The 24,348-nt window shown below is 42.2% G+C and overlaps 1 protein-coding gene across 5 annotated transcripts in view; it reads left to right on the top strand.

The window, feature by feature from the left end:
• PUF60 (poly(U) binding splicing factor 60) overlaps positions 1-24,348 on the top strand; it is a 35,614-nt gene that overhangs the window by 1,693 nt on the left and 9,573 nt on the right. For 2 of the 5 annotated variants that reach the window (XM_036763702.1, XM_036763710.1), the window contains exons 2-3: positions 17,530-17,598; positions 23,532-23,627. In XM_036763702.1, coding sequence (XP_036619597.1) covers positions 17,530-17,598; positions 23,532-23,627 — 165 coding nt within the window. Of the gene's footprint in view, positions 1-8,781; positions 9,040-17,529; positions 17,599-23,531; positions 23,628-24,348 lie in introns of those variants that run through there. The other 3 variants (XM_036763719.1, XM_036763735.1, XM_036763727.1) reach the window with 2 other exon arrangements.

Here is a 24,348-nt window from a genome sequence, read left to right as displayed (position 1 = left end):
AGAGTGAGCTTTCTGGGTGAACAGGTTTCTAAAGCATGGTAGATCACCCTAAAAACTCTTCATCTTAAAAGATCACTTTAACTCTGGAAGTCACATCTTGGGAAGTACCTTCAGGCCCTGGGCCTTTCTCTGGATGGTTCCTTCCAAAACCTCTGTTTTAAGAGAGCATGCAGGCCAACTGTCCCTTCATTTCTCAATAGGATACAAGCTAGACTCCTCCATCATGCCTCTGTACCCTCAGCTTTCTTTTATGTGTTGTCTTCCCTTCAGAATGTAAGTTCCTTGAGTACTGAGGCTGTCTTTTTGCCTGGGCACATAGTAAGTGTTTAATAAATATTTGTTGACTGACTATTGAAAAATGAAAACATAGCCTTTGTATTAGGAGGCAAGTAAGATCACTAAAAGTGTTGAACAGTCTCCCCAAAGCAATCTCAGGTCTATTTCTTATTCATTTCTAGGTGTGTACTAATAAAACGAATGAGTTAATCTGGACAATATTCATTCTTCATTAACTTTTTTTTTCCTTGCTTAAGTTGCTAGTATCCTTTATGTTATTATGGATTGCACTGAAAAAGGCCTTTAGTATTCTGCAGTTCAGTACAGTTAGCATCTTATTTGCAAACAGGAACATCTGGAGAACATAACCACTTGGGGAATCCATTTGCTTTGAATAGGACATCCTCTGTGATATGTTGATGTCACCATGTTTTATTTCTCACTTGCTAGTTATATTTAGGGAGTCATTAAATTTCATCTTGATTGACAGTGATGGAAGAGGGGACAAATGATCCTAATAATTACACAATTTTTATTCATCTGCTTTGTTTTTTCTGTGCGGATTGCTAGGCCAGCCTTTTTGAGTATTCATGAATCATATTGAGAGACCCTTTTTAGCAGATAAAGACATCTGAAAGAATTATGTGGAGAGGCCTTTTGTCTGGATTATGCCCATAAGAGAGATGCACACCTGTGGTGAGCATGTGTTTCTCTTTGTTTCATACCTTGCTTGATACTAATACTGTATGCAGAAATTTTTGAACAAAGATATCTTTTTGGTTGAAGTTATTAAGGGATCTTGAATAATACGCATAGGGGAGGCACCATATTGTAATTGCGAGTCACTTTGCTTTTTTGTAATCAAAAAGTTTGTTTCCTATATCTTAACTTTGATGTTGAAGATGTGGTCTGTTTCAAAAAAAAAAATAGCCTTCAGAAGCCTGCTTTTCCCCTTCTCTTTCATCTAAAATACCCTCAATATCTGTATAAACCATTCTCATAAAAGTTTTGTAGACATAAGAGCATCATCTGGTTTGATAGTTGTTTTGGGAAAATAATATGGTCCATAGTTTTTGTTATTTAGGAATATCTTTTATGAATTAACTTGAAAATCAATCCCTGAATGCCATTAAAATTGTTACTTCAAGCATAGCTTTCTTCCCTATATATTTGGTTACATCCAAACCACTTCCCCATTTCACTAAAGTGTAGTTTTCATTTTCTTATAGCAAGCACATCAGGTACAATAGAATGAGTCCAAATGTGATAATCACACTTTTATCAATGATGACAATATATTAACATAGAAACATTGTTGTATGTATTTCATTTCTTTCCAATTTCTGCAATGCTCTTGGGAAGGTTGATATAAATCTCTTACTCTTTCTTTTGACTTTTTACCCCCCTCGATTGCTTTTTGCTATTTTGCAAGGCAGCAGTACTATTAATTTATCATCCTCTTGCATGATATTTTGCAAATGAACTTGTACTATAAATCAGCATTCCTCTGTACTGTTGAAGGGAAGGAGTCTGTGGAGGAGATCAAATGTTTGCGGACCGAGACTGAACTTTTTTGCGCTCTTTTGTTTTGGTGATTAATAATGAAGGATTTCATAGGAAAAGCTAATATCTTAAGGAAGTTGAATGCAGAATATAGAGAATCAGAGGGATGAACACAAAAATATATAAGTGAATAGAGGACTCCAGAGAGATGGGTACAAACAGAAAAGGATATGGGCTCATCAGATAGTGAGAGGGGTAAGAGATGAAGCTTTTATGCATCTAGATGGCCCTCAGCATCTTAAGTGGCCCACTTGTGAAGGATTTATGGGAAGAAATGGATGAGTTGCATAGGGTGAGTATGATGTATTATGATCTACTCACCTCTTCCTTCTGTTTGTCATTCGCTTTGACCTTTGCCATAATGAGTGGATTATCTAACTGAAGATGCTTGAATGTGAAATTATTTCAGTGCTTATAAACAGCTGGTTCCTGTCAAGACTTTTTTTGTGTGTGTGATACTGTTTGGTATTTGCCACATCCATTGACTGCTAGCTCTCATTAAACAGAGTAGTCGTGATGTATATAGGTATGGAGCTTCTCAATTATCTTTCAGGATCTTTCATTTCTTGATATTGAGCTGTAGCCCAACTTTTTTTGTGCTATTCCTTCATTGTAGATGAAAGTCATTGAATCCAAAAGTACATGTTAAATTCATTTGGAGGATCCCATCAAAATAGAATTTTATTACTTCATTATCCTTTGTAGTAAATGTTGTTTAAGTCTGTCATCTATGTGTTTATATCTTGAAAACTGAAATGTGAGATGACCAAATGTCCCCTAAGAAGGTGTTTCTTACTGCTTTTGGATATATACTGAAATGAACTCGGCCAACTCCAGATCCTAGGATTTAGAGCTCACAGGTAAATTAGATATTATCTACTCCAATTCTCTCATCTTAGAGATGAGAAAACTGAGGTCCTTAAAGTAGGAAGCCACTTGCTGTAAGGGCACACAAGTGATTATTAGTAAACTAGTCTTCTTTCTGCTACACAACAGTTTACAGTACAACTTTTAAATTGTTCTTCAATTTAGTTGTACATTCTTTATGTCTTCCGGTTTCATTTATAATGAGAATAATAATGCAAATATCGTTTATTTCCTTCAACACTGTATCAGCTCACTGGCCAAAGGTGGTGTGTTTAAGCATTAAAAGTAAAATTAATGTTTATAGTTGGACTAAAAATTGTGATTCTTAGCACACATTTGCCTCCTTTTCTGTCATTCTGCTGTGGAAACAGAAGAGTCCAAATGTTGTAGTTAACACTCCCTACAGAGGGCTAAGGGACTGTTTTTCATTTTTCTTTGGCTATGGCAATACCCTCCCTCCCTCCCCCCCCAAAAGTTCATCATTTAATGGTCAGTCTGGTGCTGCTCCCCTTTGTACTTAGCTTGGCTAGTCCTTGGGCAGAAAACTGTATTCCAGCTTGATGGAGCCTGCCAGAGTTTGTGTTCCAGTGTTAAATTCTCCAAAAACTCATCTCCACTTTATAGTGGTCACCTCCACACCACAATGAGGCCTTAAGAAGAGCTTTGATGGAGGCCTTAATGGAAGAGAAGGATCTCAGTGGGTACAGATGAAGAGGTCGTTATTTATGCTGAGAAAACCTTTCCTTTCCCAAAGAGAGGTGGTAGGGAATCAAGATGGCCTGGGGTGGGGGAGCTAGCAGCAGTAGTCCAAGTAAATCACCACCAGACTCTGGTCAACTCCTTCTGGTCTAGATAGAATACTCTGAATAGAACAGCTAATTCAGTTGTTGGCCATTTCTTAACTTACTGTCTAGCCATAGTCATCTTATCCCATGTGGAACAATATTGAAATATCCCTAGTTCTATGTAAATTGCTTCTCTTTGCCTTAAGAGGAAAGAATTAATTCCAGGTTCTCAGAGATTCAGCAAGCATTTATTCAATTCCTGCTGCTCAAGTCACTGTTCTAGGTTTTTACAGAGATGTAAATTAAAGAATTTTTGCCCTCCACGAGCTTATTTATTACTGGCAGGAGAATAGAAATACCCAAATAAGTACATTACAAGGAAAATTGAGGAGTCCTAATCCCAGAGCAGGATGGGGTTCCTGGAAGGCTTCAGTGAGGAAGTAACTTCTGAAGTGAATCATATATATAGAGACAGGAGAGGACCTTTGGGGGAAAGGTAGCAGTCCAATTTGGCTTCAGTTTAAGAGTTCATGAGTGGAATTAGTATGATATAAGGCTGAAATGAGAAGTGAGAGCCAGATTGTGGAGGGTCTTAAATGAGAGGCTGAAGAGTCTGTATTTTATCCTATAAATAGTGGGGAGGCATTGAAAATTTTTAGCAAGAGAATGACATGGTGAGAATTTTGTTAGAAAAATTGTTTTGGCATTTATGTGGAAGATAGATTGAAAAGGGCAAAGATAAAGGAAGGCCAGTTAGGAGCAAGCTATTAGAATAGTTAATGTGGTACTTGATGAGGGCTTGAACTGGCACGGTGGCCATGTGGGCAGGGATAAGGGAAACAGCTGCAAGAGATGTTACAGAGTTAGAATCTGTAAGGCTTGGCAATTGTTGAATATTGGGGAGGGGGTGGGCGAGAGTGAGAAAGGGAGAATGAAGAGTCAAAGATGATCCTGAGGTTACAAAGCTTGGTAATTGGCACTGTAGTGGTGCCCTCATCAGAAATTGAGGTTTGTTGAAGGGGGTTGAGCAGGTTTGGAAAGAAGATGAGTTCCATTTTGTACATTCTAAGTCTGAGATACCAGTGGTATGTCCAGGAGACAATATTCAACAGACAGTTGACAATGTGATTGGAATTTAGGGAAGAAATTAAGTTCAGTGTATAGATTTGGGAGTCATCACAAAGAGGTGATGTTTGAACACATGATAGTTGATGAAATTAGAGAGGGAGAAGAGAAGAGAGGCCTAGGGAAAGAGCCCTGGGGAAAACCACAGAAGATGAAGATAATTCTACAAAGAAAACCTGAGAAAGTTTGGTTAGGCAAGCAGAAAGTAAAAGCAGTGGCTCTTGATAAAGGGAGAAAAAAATGTCCAGAAAGAATAGATGGTTAACAGTATCAAAAACTGCAGTAAGGTCAAAGAAAATGAGGATATAGGTGGTGCAGTGAATAGAGCACCGACCCTGGAGTCAGAAGGACCTGAGTTCAGACTTGGCCTCAGACACTTGACACACTTACTAGCTGTGTGACCTTGGGCAAGTCACTTAACCCCAATTGCTCTTCCTTCCCCCCTCCAAAAAAGAAAAGAAAAGAAAAGAAAATGAGGAGTGAGAAAAGGCCATTGAATTGAACAGTTAAAAGGTTGTAGGTACTTTAGAAGAGAACACCTTAAGTCTGGAGGGAGGGCTGCAAGTCATATTGCAAGGGACCATCAGGGGCTATAAGGTCCAAGTCAGATCTAAAGAGAATTGAGCCTCTTTTTGACAGATCTGGTGATCTTCTAGCATCTGCTTGAGGTAGACCATTGCACTTTGGTTAGCTTTATTTGGGGGAAGTTTTTATTTAAAATATTTGTCCATAAAATTTAAGCTCCAACTTCTGTCATTTACCTCCTCACCACCCCAACCTGAGTCCAAATGACCTTTCCAGCCTTCTCATAATATTCCCTTTTCCCTTAATATTCCCTTATTCAGTGTTCCAGACAGCTGGGACTACCCACTGTCTTGTATTATACTGTCCTCTGCTGTTTCTTTACTCCTTTTAATAATATTTCCATGCCCCTTCGTCTCCATCTATCTTAAATCCAATCTACCTGCAACTCATGGCATCACCTCCCTGATGTCATGGTCCTGTTCGAGAATTAAGGACAAACAACAATCGTTGAATTTTGGTCCCATGGGATTTCAGCTATCCCCTAAATCCTTTGAAATCTTCTGTTCCAAAACTCAGGGTGCATTTTAGACTTTTCCTCTCCTCTATCACAAATTGAGTGCATGTGAGGGCTTGCAAATTCTGTTACTAGAATCCCTTTGCAGGGATAACAGGGAGCTCCCCTTCTTCAAGTTTGATTTTGTACATTAAGAAATTACTATGTGCCAGGCATTACCCTAGGTGCTGAATTAGTCAGCAAGCACTTACCACCTTCTATTTTCCAGGCACTGTGTCAGGCATTGAGCATACTCAAAAAAGGTAAAGACAGTTGTAGCTCTCAAGTTCACAGTCTAATGGAGGAGACAAACATGAAAACAACTATATACAAACAAGATAGATACAGAATAAATTGAATATAATCAGTCGAAGGAAGGCACTGGCATTAGGGGGATTAAGAAAGTAGTAGAGAGCACTAGAGTTCTGTTTAGCAAGGAAGCCACATGGTCCTCAGATCTGTGTGTTAGGAAAATCACTTCAGCAGCTGTGTGGAGGATGAATTGGCGAGGGGAGAGACTGGAGGCAGGCAGACCAATTAGGAAACTAGTAGAATAGTTCAAGTGAGAAGTATGCACCGTTACAAATTTTACATATCATATTACCAAGAAATCCAAAGACCTATCTGGTGCTGCTAAGATAGGTTTTATTTGCTTTCTCATGAAATCTCTTTTGTAGGAACTTTTGAATTAACACCTGTTTTGTAGGTTGATTCTGTGAGGTCACATTGGATTTGGGTATAAAAGAGGGTAAATTTCCAGCCACCAGTCTTCTGGGTAAGTTTAGCAGTGGAATAGCCCTGCCATCCCCAGGTAAGACTGCCTTGGAAATGATCTTTCACTGTAATAAAACAGACAAGAAAGTGTTTCTGGAAACCCTTCCTAACACTAGCTTGTTTTCTATAAACCACTGATAAATGTGGGACATTTTTGGAAACTCTTAAGACATTTAAGTTTTTTAATTACTAAAGGTTTTATTATATGGGAACCTATAGTATCAGCACATACATAAAGAGAACAGCCAAGGATTCTGAGTTAGACCTACCCTGGGGTGCCTGATCTTTCAATACTTTTGGGCAGGCCAGTTTTGTCAGCACAAATGTGTGTATGGTCAGTGATGTGAGACTGGGCTCAGGTATGGCTCTCTGAAACAGCTCCAACATGTTTCTGCAGCTTCCTGGTTTAAGCCTTGTTGTATGTATTTGGCTTTGGGTGTTTGGGGGTTCTTTTTTTTTTAAACCATCTAGATCCAGCCTTCCAGTGCTTGGTCTCACTGTACAAAGCTACCCTGTAGATTACATAACTCAGAGAGCCCCATTTCCTCCAAGTAAGCTTTTGTCTTTACTTGAGCAGTGAGTCAGAGATGGTCAGGATGCTCTCTGACCTTTTCACTAGAGGTTGAGTAAAATAGGTAGCCAAGGATACAATAGGGACTTGTTCTGCTATCTGCCTGCCTGTGTGTATACTCCTATTTGGTCTACAGTACTCTGCTATGTTATAGCTGACCCAATTTCATCTAATCCAGGGCTTCTTAAACTTTTTCCACTCATGACCTCTTCAGTGCTTCTTAAATGGTGGGGTTCAGCACTTCTTAAACCCATATGGGGTCATGACCCAGAGGTTAAGATTCTAAACTGATCTGGTGGGTATGCCAAAAGTACTATACTGCCTGAATCCATTTATACTGTAAGAGACTGGTGAAGTGAGTAGTACTTAGCTTGACTTTTCCCTAAAGACCTCACCCTCTCTGTCCCCTTATGGCTTGGGGATCTTGGCTTTTGGAAAACAGTACATCAAGGTGTGCTCTTAGTGCCCTCGCATGTACACTTATCACTTGGCTGTACATCCTCACTGGCTGTCCCTCATGTCTAGAATGCTCTCCTTCCTCATCTTTGCCTTCTGACTTCAAGTTCCAACTCAAATCTCATCTTACTGGAAGTCTTTCCCACCCCCTATTAATTCTAGTTGCCTTCCCTTCTTTGATTTCCTATTTTTCCTGTATATTGCTTGTTTATGTTTGTCTGCAGGTTGTCTCTCCCATTTGATTGTAAGCTCTTTGAGGGCTCTTTTTTTTTTTTTTTTTTTTTTTAGAACTTAGCACTGTGCTTGGCACATAGTAGGTGCTTAATAAATGTTTATTGACTGAGATCTGAATAACCACTGGTCTCTCTACTCTGGAGTGCTTTTTTCTTGTCTTTCTCACCAACTTTCTGCCCTGCTACTAGCTTTTGATGTTTACCATTCCTGCTATTATCACTTCTGTTTTCTTCTTTTCTCTCATCTGTCATCTTCCTGTCTCTCAGCTAAATTTTTTTTTGTTTTGTGCCAGAGTGATTTGGTCTTTCTGCTCTGGCTAATGAAAACATTTTTCCTTTTGGCTACCGAGCTATACTCAGTCGGATGGGGAGGGACAGTGAGCTTAAAGGTTGAGTGTTCCTTGTTGTCACCCATCATATCCTCTGAGATAATGCTTTCTTGTTTTTTTGCATCTCTGGATAGGTTAGGTATTGTTTTGATAGACACTAAAACAAAATGTCACCAGTGATTTAATTGTGCCCTGGCTTTCTTCATCTTGTTTTCTTGGTCTTCTGCTCTCATATGTTTGCTTAACTTTGCAAGGTTGGAACACCAAGCACTAGTCCTGTGGCAGAATAGCCAGGGAGATTTGAGTTTAGGCATGCATTGGAGTGGGAACATTAGACTTTTGGTTGTAGATTAGTAGTATGTGTTATCCAAAAGGTTAGACTACAGAGAACTTTTTTCATCTTGCTAGATTCTCATTTGACAAGTGACCCACATGACCCAAAGAGTGGGAAGTGTTTTGCCATGGAGATGTTAATCTTGAGTCTGGGGTTTGTTTTGGACTTCCCGTGGGATATATTTTCCCTCTCCCCCTTCCCTTCTTTCTCCTTTTTTCTCTCCCCCTTCCTCCCTCTCTTTCTGTCTTTCTTATCTCACCCCTACAATATAGGTTTTAGACTGTAGGCCCCAGATCTTTTTTTGTCATGATGTGGTAATGGTCCCATCTTTTCCCAGCAAGGAACACCTGCATTTCAACTCTGCCCCTGTTTTTTCCTGTCTTGTATCAGATCCTTCTGGAGTTTTCCTTGATCGAATGGGAATCACCTAGATCTACATGCTAAGAGGAAGATGGAGGACTAGACTCATGCCTTGGGTGTTATGAGAAGTCAAAAGCCATAAAAGTTCCCAAGCACTTATTTGTTGAATGGGAGCCTGTACTTTCCTTGTTTCGTGGGTATACAAAGCTCTGGACCCAACCCAACATTGTCCAGTAAGGTAGTTCTGAAGAAGACAGAAATGCTGAAGGCTTGAAACTGGTCTGGAGGGTATGTGGGGGATGGGGGTGGGCAGTATTAGCATTATAGGAAATGGCAGGGGCACTATGGGTCTCATCCTGGAATTTCTCAGTACCTTGGGCCTTCTCAACCTGGAACAGCATACCATCCCATCAGCCCACTCAACATGGCCTCTGCAAGGCCTGCCCCCTTCTCCCATTGGTGAGTTCCTCCTGGGACCCCTATTTTATGGAGCAGCCAAGGTTGGCCTGCCTTCATTCTCCTCCCAGTCATCCTTCACCTTCTTTCTTCTCTGTATGTTTTCTTCCCTCAGATTATAAACTCCCTTAGGGCAGAGACTGTCTTTTTGCTTGTAATTGTGTCCCCGTTGCTTAGCTTTTTGCTGAGCCTATAGTAAGCACTTAATAACTGCTTTTTTCCTTCCTTTCTTTGCTTCCTTTTTGAGAGCACTGATCCATCTACATGTATATTTGTGAAACTAGGATATTTTGAACCAGGCTGCTAGCCTCTGGCCAGTGTTTGGAAAGGCTTCTGGTGGCTTATGCCCAGGTCTTTTCCACAGCTGCTGGTATTGTTCTCTGGAGATTTATTTGGAGACAGCTTGCTGTTGCTGGAGAGCATTCAGAAGATTTCTGTGGGCCCCCACGTGGGAGCTGGCCTTTTGAGGAAACAAAGCTACTTTCAGCCTTTAGTGATTAGACTGGCAGGGCTACAGGAATGAGTGGTTGGAACAGCCATTTGAATTGCAGTTTGAGCTAAGTGACTTTCCCAACAAAGGTATCAAAGGCATACCTTACTCCTTCTGTCCTTCTCCTGCCAGGGATATTCTGTGAGGTGTGGTAAAGGATTTCCCCAGGAGAAATGGCATAGGGGCTGATTCGCGTCTGCATGGCTTCATTTTGCTAGAAGCTAGATCCAGAGCTAGTCACAGAATCAGAATCTCACACCTGGAAGGCAACTCAAGGTCTTACAGTTCAGTCTCTTATCTGAGCAGAAATAACCCTCTATATCTCTGACTGGTACTCTGTCCTTTCTTGAAAACCTCCTGTTCAGTCCATTTTATCTATCACTTTCACACCTTTGCAACCTTTTCACTAGAATACCATCTAGGCAGTCTCTCTTCACTTCTTCCTTCAGCCCAAAGTCTCTATTGATCTCCTTGATTGTGCTTACTCCCTCCTCAAATTATCATTTATATGCTTATTTATTTACATGTTATATTTCTTCACCCTCTAGAATGCAAGCTTTGTTTTTTCTTTGTATCCCCAGGGTCTAATACAGGGAGGATGAGAGAGAACAAGCTTTTATTGCCTACTATGTTCCAGGGATTGTTCTAAGCTCTTTAAAATATCTCATTTGTTCCACAGCACACTATAGGTGCTTGACAACTGTTGGATTGGAATTTGAACAGGTCTAATTGTCAGGAAGTTTTTTCTTTAATGTTTTTATTAATGTCTTTGGGCTTTTTAGTTTTTTTTCACATTACCATAGTTTTCCCTATATGCTTCTCCTTTCCTTCCTGGAGTCCCATCCATGTAACAGTTTTCTTAAGACAGGAAAAGGAGGAAAGAATCAGTATAACTGATGAATACATTGAAAAAGTTTGAAAATAGGTACTGATTCACAGCTGTCATCAACAGTGCATCAGTGTGCCTATTCTTAACTACTTCAACAATGGGTATTGCCATACTTTGTCATCTTTGCCAATTTGCAGGGTATGAGTTGAAACCTTGAGTTATTTTGATTTGCATTTCTTTTATTGTTAGTGATATGGAACATATTCTTGCATGTGGTTAATAGTTTGCAACTCTTTTGAGAACTATTTGTTCATAATCTTTGACCACTTATCCATTGGAGAATGGCTTCTGGTCTTTTATATGTGTGTGGATGGATAGATGGATATAGATATGAATGCAAATATATCTCTGTATGTACATATATCACACAAATTTTGAAAGAAAGTTTTTTTCTTCATTTTTATCCTAGATGCATTTTATTTGTGCATTAGCTTTTCAGTTTCATATATTCAAAGCGATTTATTTCATCTTTTGTAATTGCCTGTATTTCTTATTTTTTTCAGAATATATATCTCCTATCTATTGCTCTGAAAGTGGTATGATCTCCATCCCTTCTAATTTTTTTATAGTATGATCTTGAAAATAATATTGTGTATATTGTAGAATATGGTACAAGGTGTGGGTCTAAGCCTAATTTCTGCCAGATTGTTTGCTAGTTTTCCCAGCACTTTTTATCAAAAAAGGAGTTGATATGAAATTTTTCCTTATATACTGCCAAAATTTTATCTTTTAACTAATCCCTACCATTCTTTCTACTTCTGCCCTCTGGGACCAAGTAAGAAAGACATCTAATCTGTTTTACACTTTATAGCCCTTCAAGTGTTTGAAGACAGTAATTAGGTTCCCCTTAGGTTTTCTCTTTAGGCCAGTCATCCTTCCTGCCTTCCACAAACATTGTATGACTTTGTTTGGAATCCCTTCACTATCCTAGTTATTTTCTTCTGAAGATGCTCCATCTGTGGTGGGCTCTGTATCCTAGAATGTGGTACTCAGAACCAAACATAGTAGTTCCTCCATGGTTTTGCTAGAGCAGAGTACAATGGAGCTGTCCACTCCTGTGTTCTGGAACAGTTGCTTCTTTTCATCTAACCTAAAATTGTTAGCTTGTCATGCATCAAACCATATTAAAACTTCTTTGAGGGAAGGGAGGTAGAGAAGGTCTTTTTCACATGAACTGTTGTCTTGACTCATTTCCTATCCTGTACTTGCACCATTAGTTTTTTGAATCTAGGTGTAGGATTTTCTATAATCCCCTTTGAAAATTTATCTTATTAGATTTGACTTATCCTTTCCGCCTGCCAAAATCTTACTGGACCCAGATCTTTTCATCCAGCATGTTAGATGACCTGTGTAACTTCACGAATGTCATCAAAGAAGCCATTAATAATGTTGAACAGAGCAGTGCTAAGTACAGATCACTGGAACCCTTATATTAGAAACCTTCCTCCAGAATGACATTGATCCAGTGCCCTTTGGGTCCAGTCAGGTCAGCCAGGTCTAGATCTACCTAGCTACTATCATGTGGCCCATTGGTACCTAACCTGTGGGCCCCAGACTCCTAGGCACCACAGAATTATTGCAGGGGGACTGGTATCCATATATGAATTCATGGCTAAGCAAACACAACTTCTTTAGATGGAATAAGTATTTTACATACAGATGCTTTTCATATCCAACCTCTGACGTTAGCCAGTGACCATGGTCAAGTCATTTAATTTCTGAGTCTCAGTTAGCTCTCCGAGATTTAGCTAGTAAATTACATAAAGTGAGTTCCTGAACCAACAGAATCACACATTCTTGGTGCATGAGTGCTATAGGAATGAAAACTCCAAATTAGCTTTTAAATGTTATTAATTTCATTTATCTTTTTGTTGTGTTTTATCAGTCAATAGCTAGAGTTATATGGAGGCTTCTTTAAACTTTTTATACATTTTTAAAGGATTCCTCAATTTGTAGAGTTCGGAAACCATGATCAGCTCATGTGTCATCATCTGTCTATAAGGTCTGTTTCTGGAATTCTCCAAATCTAGCAAAGAACTCTGTCAAATAGGGAAATAAAGTTAGTCTGGTACAACTTATTCTTTATGATCCCATGTTGGCTCTGATGATCACCATTTCCCTTTTCATCTCTTCAAAAGCCATTTTAAAAATAATACATTCTGGAATTTTCTTTGAGTCAGAGGCAAGTTCACTGGGCTACGGTTGGAAAAGCTGCCCCCTTCCCTTTTTTGAAAATTGTTCCAGCATTTACCTTTCTCTTGCCCTGAGATCTATCTTCCTCATTTAGGGAAGATTATTGACAGTGGCTCTGTAATTTCCTCTACATGGTTGTTCCATATCTTGGGATGTTGTTTGGCCAGGCAAAGTCATCCGAATGGTATTTCCCAGTCTGGAAGTCATTCTCCTTGGTAGAGCAAAGAAGGACTCTCTAGCTTCTCATACACCCTGATCAGCAGCGAGATAGTATCTCTTCTTTGAGCTTTTTTCCTTTTGTCCCTGGCACATCTTTAAAAGCCCGTTTGGTTGTTCTTAGTATTCTTTGCCAGCCGTTGCTCATTTTGAACTTTCTTAAGTGCTTTTGACATGTGCTACCGCACCACTCTTTTGTGTTCCTTCTCAGTTTTCTGGTCTTCCATCTTTTTTTACATGACTAGAAACATATGCATTTATCTTTGTAGCAAAAACTGGTTAATCAGTTAGGAGGTTGGACACTGAATTCCTTACTACTATTCCTTCCTCTGCTGTGGTCTCAAGTATCATCCCATAGAGTGAGACGGGACCCAAACATGTCAGAGGTGTCTATACCAGTTTCCTTGACAAGTCTGCCTGTCTGTTCTGGATTTGGTTTCTGTTCTAAAATAGCCTTACTCTGGACAGTGCTGCTTGCTGGTAGAGCACCAGGGATCAGCCTGGTCCTTATGCCCCTATCTTACTTTGTTTAGGAGGCAGGTAGCAATAGAAGGGGTTGGGGAGAGACTTCTTAAATTGGTGCTGCTATCCCTTCTGGGGCCATTAGTCTGGAAAGAAGGATATCTACCATAACAATCACAGATCCTGCCCTTTCTGCCCTGTCCCTTAATCAGTTCCACCATGAGAAAAGCAGAGAAGAATGAAATCTTCTCTCTTGCCATTTGTCCAGTCCTGTCCAACTCTTCAGGACCCTGTGGACCATACTGTCCATGGGGTTTTCTTGACAAAGATGCTGGAGTAGTTTGCTATTTTCTTCTTCAGTGGATTAAGGCAAACAGAGATTAAGTGATTTGCACACAGCTAGTAAGTGTTTGAGGCCGAATTTGAACTCAGGTCTTCTTAACTTCAGGCCCAGTGTTCTATCCACTGAGCCACTAGCTGCCTCCTTGCCATTATTGATCTTGTACTCTAGTGGGGGAAGATAAGACAGAGAAAAAGTAAAAGAGCAAACTGCCTTGTATTTTTTGGGAAAGTGTCAAGTTACTGTAATAGTTTGGAGATGGAAGGGAACAATATACACTAAGACAGTCAGGAAAGTCGGCCAGGAGGAGGGTGAGCCTGGAGCTGAAGGTTGGTCAGGGTTTGGCAAGGTGGAGTACCCCTCCTTTCCTGGGGTTTGTAGTTGTGGTAGGGCTGTGGATTGATTTTTGTGGCTGTCTTCCAGAGGAAAGCAGAGAGGATAGGGACCTGGTGAATTAGACCTGCAAGTTATGTGATCTCCCCATCCTCCTTCTACTCTCAAACTACCCCTCTCCACATACATCATTCTCCCTTCTTCCTTTGGCCTCTCGATTCCTCCTATCCCCTCTGAGGTGATCCTGAGCCTGTTCAGAGCTGTGGACAAGTAAGGCATCAGCTCTCTTGGGGATGAAGGACAGGTAGATTGGAGGAGAACAGCAGTGGGGTGAGACTGGCCCCTGTTTCATCAAATGGTAGCTAAAGGGGAGTGGAGGGTGTTACATGGAGGGGTAGGCAGTGGAGGAGTAGAGGGGCAAATCTTCTCTAGGCAAGGTGCATTGCTAGATACTAGATCATAGGATTGTGAATTTAGAGTTGGAAGGACCTCAGAGAGAATTGAAGTGACCTTGGTGGTTGGGTGGGGTTTGAATCCTAGTCTTCTAATGTCACATAGACTACTGTGTGATCTCAAGAAGCTTTTAATCTAAAGAGGAGAAAATACATATGTACAAATAACTCTGAAACAAGGAAGAATGTGATAAAGGCAAAGACAAGATTGAGACAAAATGCTGTGAGAAATTTGAGGAGGCAGTGATCCCTTTTACCTGTGAAGGGAAGGGAGGTTTCATGGCCCAGATGGCAATTAAGGCAATTGAACCTTAAAAAAAGGAAAAGATTTCAACAGCAGAAATTGGAGGGGGGTCCCTTCTAGAGTAGGCATGGAAAGCAGTGTTAGCAGAGGCAAGATTAGAATGGGAATACAAAGTAGTCCAGTTTGGCAAGAAAATGGAATGAATGGAGGAGAATAGTTTAAGGTAAGACTGGAAAAGTAGGCTGGACACAGACTATTGAGACTTTTCAGTGTCCACACCTGAAGTTTATGCTTTATTTGGTAGACAGGAGACTATTGGAGTTTCTTAGAGTGACATAATGTGTCAAATCTATCATGGCATTTAATAGGGATGAATGTAAAATCACAGAGCTGGATTCACTGTCAAGCTGTACAAGTGAGAGCAGGATGGAGGAGGTATGCTTTGAATACAATAAGCATTTATCTGAAAGTTTCTCATGGTGGTGAAGAAGGTCTAAACTTGTCCTGCTTGGCCCCAGAGGTAAGAGCTAGGACAAGTGGGTGGGAGTTGCAGAGAAGATTTAGAATTGACATCAGGAAAAGTTAATAGAGCTTTCCAAAAGTAGCATAGGCCACCTAGGGTGGTATAGTGGGTTCCCCTTCATTGGAGGTTGGAAGACCACTTGTTGGAGTTGTTGGTACTGTTGAGGTATGCGCTGGACCTTTGAGATCCTTGGAACTTCAGAGTCTAATTTAGTAATCTGAGTATTACATTAGGAAGAGTATTTGGGTAGCTGTTAGGAGGATGAATTGGAGAAAAGATACTAGAGGCAGGAAAAAAGACCAGACAGGAAGCTGTTATTAATCAACAAGTATTTATTACAGCTGTTATGTGCCTGGCACAGTGCTAAACACAGGGAATTCAGGTACAAGAAATGCAATGTTTCCTTACTGCAGTGAGCTTACATTCTACAGAGAGAGGCAAGTCCAGCTAAAAACAAATGGCATAAATAGGAAGTTTTACATAGATACACATCCAGACAAATCTCAGGTAGTTTGGGAGGGAGAACACTGTCAGGGCAATTAAAACCTGAGGTAAGAAGGGAGTGAATTTCAGTCTTCTTGAGATGACCATTTCAAAGACACAAGAGAAACGGGAGAGAAAGTGGCTTATGTAAGGTGCATGGAGAGAAGCCAGTTTGGCTGGATCATAAAGTATATGTGTGTTGTGGGGGTGGGGAGGCGGTGTTGCTGATTGTGGGCAGAGATAATGTCCATTGAGGCTGGAAAGAGAGGTAGGTGCCAGGTTTGAAGGACTTTAGTAATCAAAAGAGAAATAGGAAGCAACTGGAGTTGCTCGAGTAGGGAAGTTTAAAAATCAGTTTTGTATTTAAGAAAAATTACTTCGGCAGCAGTGTATAGGCCGGCCTGCAGTGGGAGAGGCATGAGGCAGGGAGACACTTAACATTTTTATACTTTTATAACATTTACAAAGTGCTTTTTCTATTAACACTCTGTGAGGTCTGTGAGAGGCCTGGTGTTTAAGACAGAGGGTGAATCAACAGACCTGGTGACTGAGACAGAGGGAAGGAAAGGGGAAAGTCGAAGGTCACTCTGAGGTTTAAAGCAGGTGGAATAAAATGATTTTGGAGGTAGATTTTGAGGGGGAAATGATTAGTTTAGCCCTGGATTGTTGAGTTTGAGTTGCTGATTAGACAACTAAGCTGAATGTTTCTTGTAAGTAGCTGGAAATTTTGAATTTGGTGCTTCAGGGAAAGACCAGATTTGGAGATGTTAATTTGGAAGTCATTTGATAATTGGAGTCATGATGATAAATGGAATTTTCCAGGAGAGGGTTTGATATGGTAAGAATAATCTGCATTTAAAGTGTAAGAGGAGGATAAGGAGCTGGTAAAGGAACCAGTGCAACCCCTCCCCAGTATAAGGACACTTAACTAAGTGTACCTCCTTGCTTCCTGGCCCATCTTGTTCTTAGATGTTTTAACTTGCCCTACTCCTTCCCTGGCCTCTTCTATGTTTGCTCCTGGACAGTGGGCAGAGGAATATTCCTAGATTCCTTGACCCCAAGCATAAGGTAGATGGGATCAGGAGCCAGATACTATCTGGGATAGTATCTGTCAGTGTAAACAGTGGGTAAGGGTGATGGTGTGAGTATTAATTCTTAGGTGTTGGGGGTATCTATAGGATTGTGTTGTCTGTCAGCCTTAAGTGGGGAAAGGAAACGTGTTTCCCCTTAAACTTTCTCAGGATGAGGGGACCACTGGGGGAGAGTGATGACTGTCAAAATGAGGGACAGAGCACCAGGGTAAGGGAGGGAGGGACAGATAGCACCTATCAAGATGAGGAGTCTAGGCCCCCCAAAGGACGCTGGTTATCGCTGAGGTCTGTGGTCTTAGTGGTCAGTGCAGGGCAATGAGGAGTGTGATTTTGATTGGGTTGACTGAAGCTCTTCATGACTTGGTGACCTCTTTAACCCCTTCATCTGTCTGTGCTTGGGCTGTGCTTGTTTTTGCAGTGGCTGGTATGAGGGGCGGGGGTGGGGGTGGGGTTGGGGTTACATGAGTCCTTGAGTGTGGGGGCTGGGTTGGGCTAAGGGCTGGGTTGGGACAAGGGGTGGTGGTGGCGGTGGTGGCTCTGGGTGCCTGGGCTCTGTGAACAGTGATTGAGTGCCTACCTATCACAACATCTCATTCCTGCCTGCAGCAGGTGAATGGCCAGCAAGGAGGGGGGCCCGAGCCATCGGCAGCGGGAGACAAGTGGAAAGCTCCACAGGTATTGCCTTTACCATATTCTCTCTCAATTTGGAGCACAGACTTATTATCAGTGGGGGATGCTTGGAGGCCTTCTCAGGCAGTGCAGAAGAATGGCTGTTTCTTACCAACCATTGCAGCCATCGACCTCCAGGGCTCTATTAAGTTAGATTCTCAAGTCAGAATTGTTCAGCGGGACAAATGAAAAACCTTCAAAGATTCATACCAGCTGTATGGTCCTTAAGACCTGAAGCCTTTTCAGGAAGCCTCTTTCCTAGAATCTGGTTACATTAAGGCCATTTGCTAATACAAGAAATTAAGTTCTCTGGCCTCTAACCTCTATCTTTCCTGCAGTTCTGGGCCATACTTTATTCTGTCTTCTCCAGTCTCCTCTTTTGAGCTCAAGGGCTCAAGACTATTTCTCTTTCCTACTCTTAACTTAGGCTAGTGCAGCCTCCTAAATTAACCTACGCACCTATGCTCTTTCTCCCTAATTATTCCTGCATAGTATTAATCTTCCTAAAGCCCAGCTCTGATGGCTCAGATGTCCAGAAAATGACTTACTCCTCATGTATGAAAGCTGTTGTATATCTGTTCTGCACTCGAAAGAGCTGCACCCGAAACCCTTTCTGTGTGGCTCCTTTTGGGGAGTTAAGGAGATTGGAACTTTCCCCTTTTTTGCTCATTTTTATACATTAGGGAAATTTCTTGCAGCTGTTTTGATTTCCTGGGACTTGGGGTCTGTTTACCCATCCCTATTAGCATGCAAATGCCAGTGCCTCTTTTTCTGCCTAGCACCATTAGCCCTGGTGCCACCTTGGAATCCCTTCAGGAAGCCCCTGGATAGCTCAAAGGGAGAGGAGAAATCGAAAGCCTTGGAGGTCTGGGCCTCAGGAGGAATTTGAGGCCAAGTGCTTTTTTGTAGGGACAATTGGGAGATATGTTGGAAAGAAAGCCAGTACATGGGACTGGGCTCTTTGTCCGAAGGGGGAGGGGAAAGGAAAAAGGAGGAGGTAAAGGGAAGTATTACCATAAGCCTAAACTTTGTAGTTGAGAGACCCCAATTTTCTCCTTATGGGGGCAGGGACAGCAGCAGGGAGTGTCAGTCTGCTTCATCACTCCTCTGATCTCCTCTGAAGCACTCTGTCTATTGGCTGAATGCAGAAGGGCCTTTTGTTTCCCAAGACAAAGGATGAATTGAAGGATTTCAATCCTCCAACCCTATGGGGTTTGGCTACTGGTTACCATGGTGAATGGCCCCTGTCCTGTAGCCCCCACCTAGCTGTGAGGGGCTTTTTTGCCTCAGAGCTGAGGCTTAAACTGGTGCTGGAGAACAGTGAAGGGATAGAGGCAGGTGAAGGTCAGAGAGGGAGGGGAGAGAAGGGATAGAGAGGGAAAGGGAGGCAGAATTGACTTTGGAGACTGGTGAGGGGCTGGACTGGATGACAATGGAATCTGGCAGGGGCCTAGGCTGGTCCCAAGGGTGCAGGGCCACAACCACATTTTTACCACATGGAAAAAGGAATGTACAGGTTGTATTTTTTTGTTTGTTTAAGGTGCAGCAAATCACTTTCTGCCTGTGAAATATATGCCCTGTAGGCCAAGAGGCAGGGAGGGCAGTATGTGGGAATAGACAATGGCTGGGTTGGGTGTGCTCTTCGGAGCCTGAAATCTCCTGCTATATTACCCTGGACTACTCAGCACAATTTCTTTTCAGGCAGCTCTTGTTCCTGCCTGAAGGTTTGGAATTTGAATTTGTGTAGCCTAGGACCTTCTTTCCATTTTCTTCTCAGCACCCAGGATTAGCACTAACAAGGACAATGGGGACCAGTGTTACTATCTACATTTTCACTTTTGACAAGGGTGGTTGATAATTGTTGGGAAGAACCTGTGCCCCAAATCACTAATCCCCAGTAGCACATGCCCTGCCCTTTCTTGCTCTTGTGCTTTTATTCATCTGTATGGGATGCCCTTTTCCACTTATCAGTAACTTGACTGAAAAAAGTTCAGATCTGCAACACGTGCCTTTTGAACACTCTGCCTGCAATCTGGTTATCCTTAAGTATATTGGGGAAGGCAATGTGAACGTCCTGAGTTGCAAAAGAGAATCTCAGAGTGATATGTCATTTGGTGAATTCCTTTTTTCAATTGAAAAACTCCTAACAGTATTCATATTAATTAAGCATTGGTGGCCTGTATTGATGTATTAACATTAAAAGAAAATGCCATTGGAAGTGGGATAAGAAAAATAACATCTAGGCACAGATAGGTACTTTCTTACTTTAAAAATATCAATAAGTTTCATATTTACTCTTTTTGGGGTTAGAAATGGTGACATGAAGACTTGAGGACACAATCACTGTGTTCAAGTATATGAAGGACTGGCATGGGCAAGAAGGATTAGGCTTGTTCTCTTTAGTCCCAGAATACAGGACAAGGACTCATTTTGGGAGTGCGGGATGGGAGGGGTCCTGAGGAGGCCTATTTGGAGTCAGTTGCAAGAAAGACTTTAACACTAAAACAGGATGCCTAGAGGAGTTTGTGGATAAAGTCTCCATCAGTGGAGTTATTCAAGCAGAAGAGTGGATGGATGACTTGTCAGGGAGGTAGAAGAGAGAGGGGATCCCTTCCTAAGACGGGAGCGCTGTCTCACCCAGCACTTGAAGTCTTTCAGGACTGTCCTCAGTGCTCTCCAGGGTCATGTACTGTGCTGTTTTGGCTCAGTCTTCCTCCCCCTCCCCTTTCTGGTGTGAGCGGGCTCAGCAGAGTCCTAGCAAATGAGCTTTTGTTCTTCTGCGTGCCTGATTAGAGCCAGGTGGCCTGTTGGCTGGCCCACCTTGCTGGCTCTCTTCCTATCTCTCCCTCTGTTTTCTTTCTTTTCTGCTTATAGAGCAGCTCTAAAGAAAGGCCTGGCAGACACACATAGTACTGACCACTGGCCTGTTCCTCCCTGTTGAGATTCAAGTGTTCCTTAGTTACTTTTTGGATCACTGTCCCTCCCTGTCCTTTGGAAGCTGAGAGCTCAGGGAGCCCTGCATGCTGTGAATGACTTTGAAAGCTCTCGATGTTTACAAGGCTCCAAGCACAAAGGGCTTATTGTCTTTTCTTTCTAACGATTTTAACTATATTTTAAATAGACCAATTTTAAATGACTTCCAATATTGATTTCTCCCTATCATCCTTCAGGATCCAGGGCTGACTTCCTCTATTCCAGCCCACAAAAATCTCTCCTTTGAAGGTTTAGAGCATTTCTTAGCTGCCTCCTATCCTCTAGCCCTTGATCGTATGATGTCTTGTATTATTCTTTAATTGTTCCTCTGGGTGAGGCCTATTTTCGAATTAGACTGTGAGCTCCTTGAGGGCTCAAACTCAGTTTCCTCCCTCCCTTCCCTCTCAGTGTGGTGAAGGCCCAGAGGTGTTCAGTGAAGACATTTTCAGTCAGCAAACATGGTGATGGTATACATCCTATACTGGGCTCTGAACTGATAGGTATACATTCCTGAGAAAAATAAAGGTGGTTTGGAATGGGGACTGATAAGTAGAGGGAACAGAAATGTCTAAATGAGGGTAAGTGGAACAGTTGGCTTTAGGGGGATGGGCATTCTGGGTACTGTTCTTTATGTAATGTCCATCTCAGGGAAGAGGTTGGAGGACAACTGTGGAGCCTAGGAATTGGCTTCTATATATAGTATAAGCCCCACTAAGGTGGGGCTTCAAGGATATTCTGTTTTACTGTGACCTCACTTGTTATTAATGCTCTCCTCAAGAAGTTTCGGTGGCTCCCCATTCCCCTTAGGATAAAATTAAAATTCTGTTTGACATTTAAAGCCCTTCACAGTATGGCTCCAGCCTCTCTTTCCAGGCTGATTACACATCCCTCTCATAACACTCTACTCCAGGCAAATTGGCCAACTTACTATTCCATGCCTTTGTACAAGCTGTCTCCCATACCTGGGATGCTTTCCCACCTCATTGTGAGGAGGCACTCCTAGTCCCTTCAAGGTTCAGCCAACATGGTACCACCTAAAGAGAACATTTCTGTTTCTCCCAGTTGTTAATGTTCCACCAGTCGTAGTTATTTTGTATTTACGCTCCGTTATCTATGACTAAGGACCTCTCTGATAGAATATAATCCTGAGAACAGGGTTTGTCTCCCTTTTGGGTTCAGGGATTAATAATCTAGGTTGGCTCTAGAAGTTCATGAAAGGGAGAAGATATAGCTGGAAATAAGGTTTCTTTCTTCTATTTCCCAAAGGAGACAATGTTCCTTTTCTTGGCTCCTCGGAGATTGGGGAGGGAGATGGATGTTTCCCTTCTATGCCTGTTCTTGATCCCTCAAAGTAAGCTAACCCATTCTTCTTCCTTCAAATTAGCAGCCTCCTCCCTCTCAGGCCTCGGGTGGGAGTCAGGGGAGAGACCATGGAACACAAAAATCTTCATCTTTATTTCCTAGCTTTTGAGCTCTTTGTTTCAGTGCTATACCCCCTTAATCCTGTTTCCCTCCACCCACTTTGCCTTTGTTGTGCATTCTCTGGGACAAGCACAGATGGAAAGAGAGTGGGAGTTTGGTCTTTGGGTCAGAGACCAGGGAAACAGGGCTCTTCAGCTTTGGTTCCAGTCACCCTGGCTTTAGGCCAAGTCTGCGAGCTTCTTCTAGAGAAAAGAAAGTGTCTAGGTGAGAAGGGTTTGAGGTTTTATGCAGAGCCTGGAACTTCCCGTTGCAGTGTGGCCCCTGGTGGCTTCTTTTAGGTATGGAACTGTCAAATTGCTTTAGAGGGTATGGGTATGCAGCAACCCTCTCATTGCTCATCCTGGACTTATTTTGGCCAGGTACATGTAGAGAGTTCATGTTATATTTTTAACCTCTACCTGGAGAATGGTAAGGAGGTGGGACTTATGACCTTATCTTCTCCAGGCCTGGGTTTTGTCCCACTTTGGTCATAACGTTGTTGGGACTACAAAGAGGGCGGGGACGACTGCGGCATATTATCAGTTTTTTTCTCCCAGTCCCTTCTGGATTACTCTGACTTCATGTGGCGTGAAACAGCCTTCAGTTGCCTAGGATTTGGGGACTGAGTAAAGGGTCAACATCTGAGTGGCCTACCTTTCCATGTGTTACCACCTATCCCAATGCTTGGAGGAGAGAAAAGAAATGGTGCTTAGCCATTTTTTGGTCAGGCTGGATTCCCAGTGCCTGATACACAGTAGACACTTAATAAATGTTTATTGATTGATTGACTTGGCCATTGGATGGTCTGTGTCCTCAGACAGTTGTCACACTGGCTTCATTATTTTCCAAGGGACCTGTGGATGAGGACAAGGAGAGCAACAGAGAGAAAGAAAGTCTGTGTGTGTTGCCTGTTTGCATGGGCTTCAGCCCTGTGGAATGATTCTGCTGGAGTTGGGTGGAGGGAGAGTGGCATGGGCTGAGACTGTATAAAAATCATCTAGTCAGGAGGCCACAACAATGATTCTTAGGTCTGGGTGGGCTCAGCTCTGGCTGAGATAGAGATGTCTAAAATACTAGGTCCTACTGTCCTGAAAGCTAAAAGCGTTGGGGTGGAGGAGAAGACATCAAGGCATCCTGAACATGTTAGCAGTGAAAAAGAAATGTCTAACAGAGGTTGAAGGAGAGTGGGAAGAGGGGAAGGGGAGGGATTGGTGTCAGGAGAGGCATGTCCAGATCCTAAGGATTCTGGTTTTAGGACTATAGAAGGCATGCACCCAGGCAGATGTATCGTGATACCACCTGTCCACATCAATAGAGATTTCTGTATTTGTGCCAAAGGAATAAAAATTGAGGGAGATGGGGGTTGTTAAGAGTGTGAATGTGTATAGTCTCTTGTCTGGGGGGTGGGAGAGGGGGGAGTAAGGAAAGCAGCAACACTACCCCTAGGGTTTGTATATCTGTATGAGGAGTGTGGGACAGCTGATCATGGCTCTTGTGTCTCCCAGGGCACAGATTCCATCAAAATGGAAAATGGGCAGAGCACAGCAGCAAAGCTGGGGCTGCCACCCCTCACACCTGAGCAGCAGGAGGCCCTCCAGAAGGTGAGTAATCCTTTTCTTCCTCTAGTCCAGAAATGGTCCCTTGTGTAACTGATCAAAGCCCTGTAGACCCACTGTATGGGCCAACTTTGAACTTTGATGTCTTTCCCTTACCCTTGACCTCCTTTACAAAATGGTGGCTTAAGCTTCTACATCCACTAAGGAAAGGACGTCAAGGGGGTTGGTGGAGACTGTTGACAAGAGCTGAGGTGGTAGATCTCCCACCTAGCCAAATTGTGAAGGAGCTGGCCTTGGGTCACAAAATTGGAAGGGATGGACACAGTTTATCAGATGAGGAATTTGAATTAGATGCCTTCTAGAAGCCATTTAAACTTTGATGGTCTAGGAGTCCATCTGCAATGTTACAGCCTTGGCCCCCTTACAGTTTATCTTGGGTGTAGATTGGGTAGGGAAAAGCTTTAGGAAAGGGATTTTTAACCTCTTTTATATTGTGGACCCCTTTGGCAGAAAACCCTTCTCAGAAAAATCTTTTTAAACGCATAAAATACATAGGATTACAAAAGAAACCAGTTATACTGAAATGTATGTATCAAAATATTTTTAAAGAAAACAAGTTATGGACTCCAGTTTAAGAACCCCTGCATAAGGATATAGGCAAACCAGGATGAGATCTAGCTGGTAATGGGGCCTCCCATTGTGGGCCCCTTGGACAAGATGGGTCTTTCTACAAATGTGACTTTCACTCCTGTAGCTATTGGGTGCC

The sequence above is a fragment of the Trichosurus vulpecula genome, chromosome 1 (assembly GCF_011100635.1).
Source record: "Trichosurus vulpecula isolate mTriVul1 chromosome 1, mTriVul1.pri, whole genome shotgun sequence".
Taxonomy (NCBI): Eukaryota; Metazoa; Chordata; class Mammalia; order Diprotodontia; family Phalangeridae; genus Trichosurus; species Trichosurus vulpecula.
The sequence above is the reverse complement of the archived record's forward strand: the minus strand, read 5'-3'. Positions and strand labels throughout refer to the sequence as shown.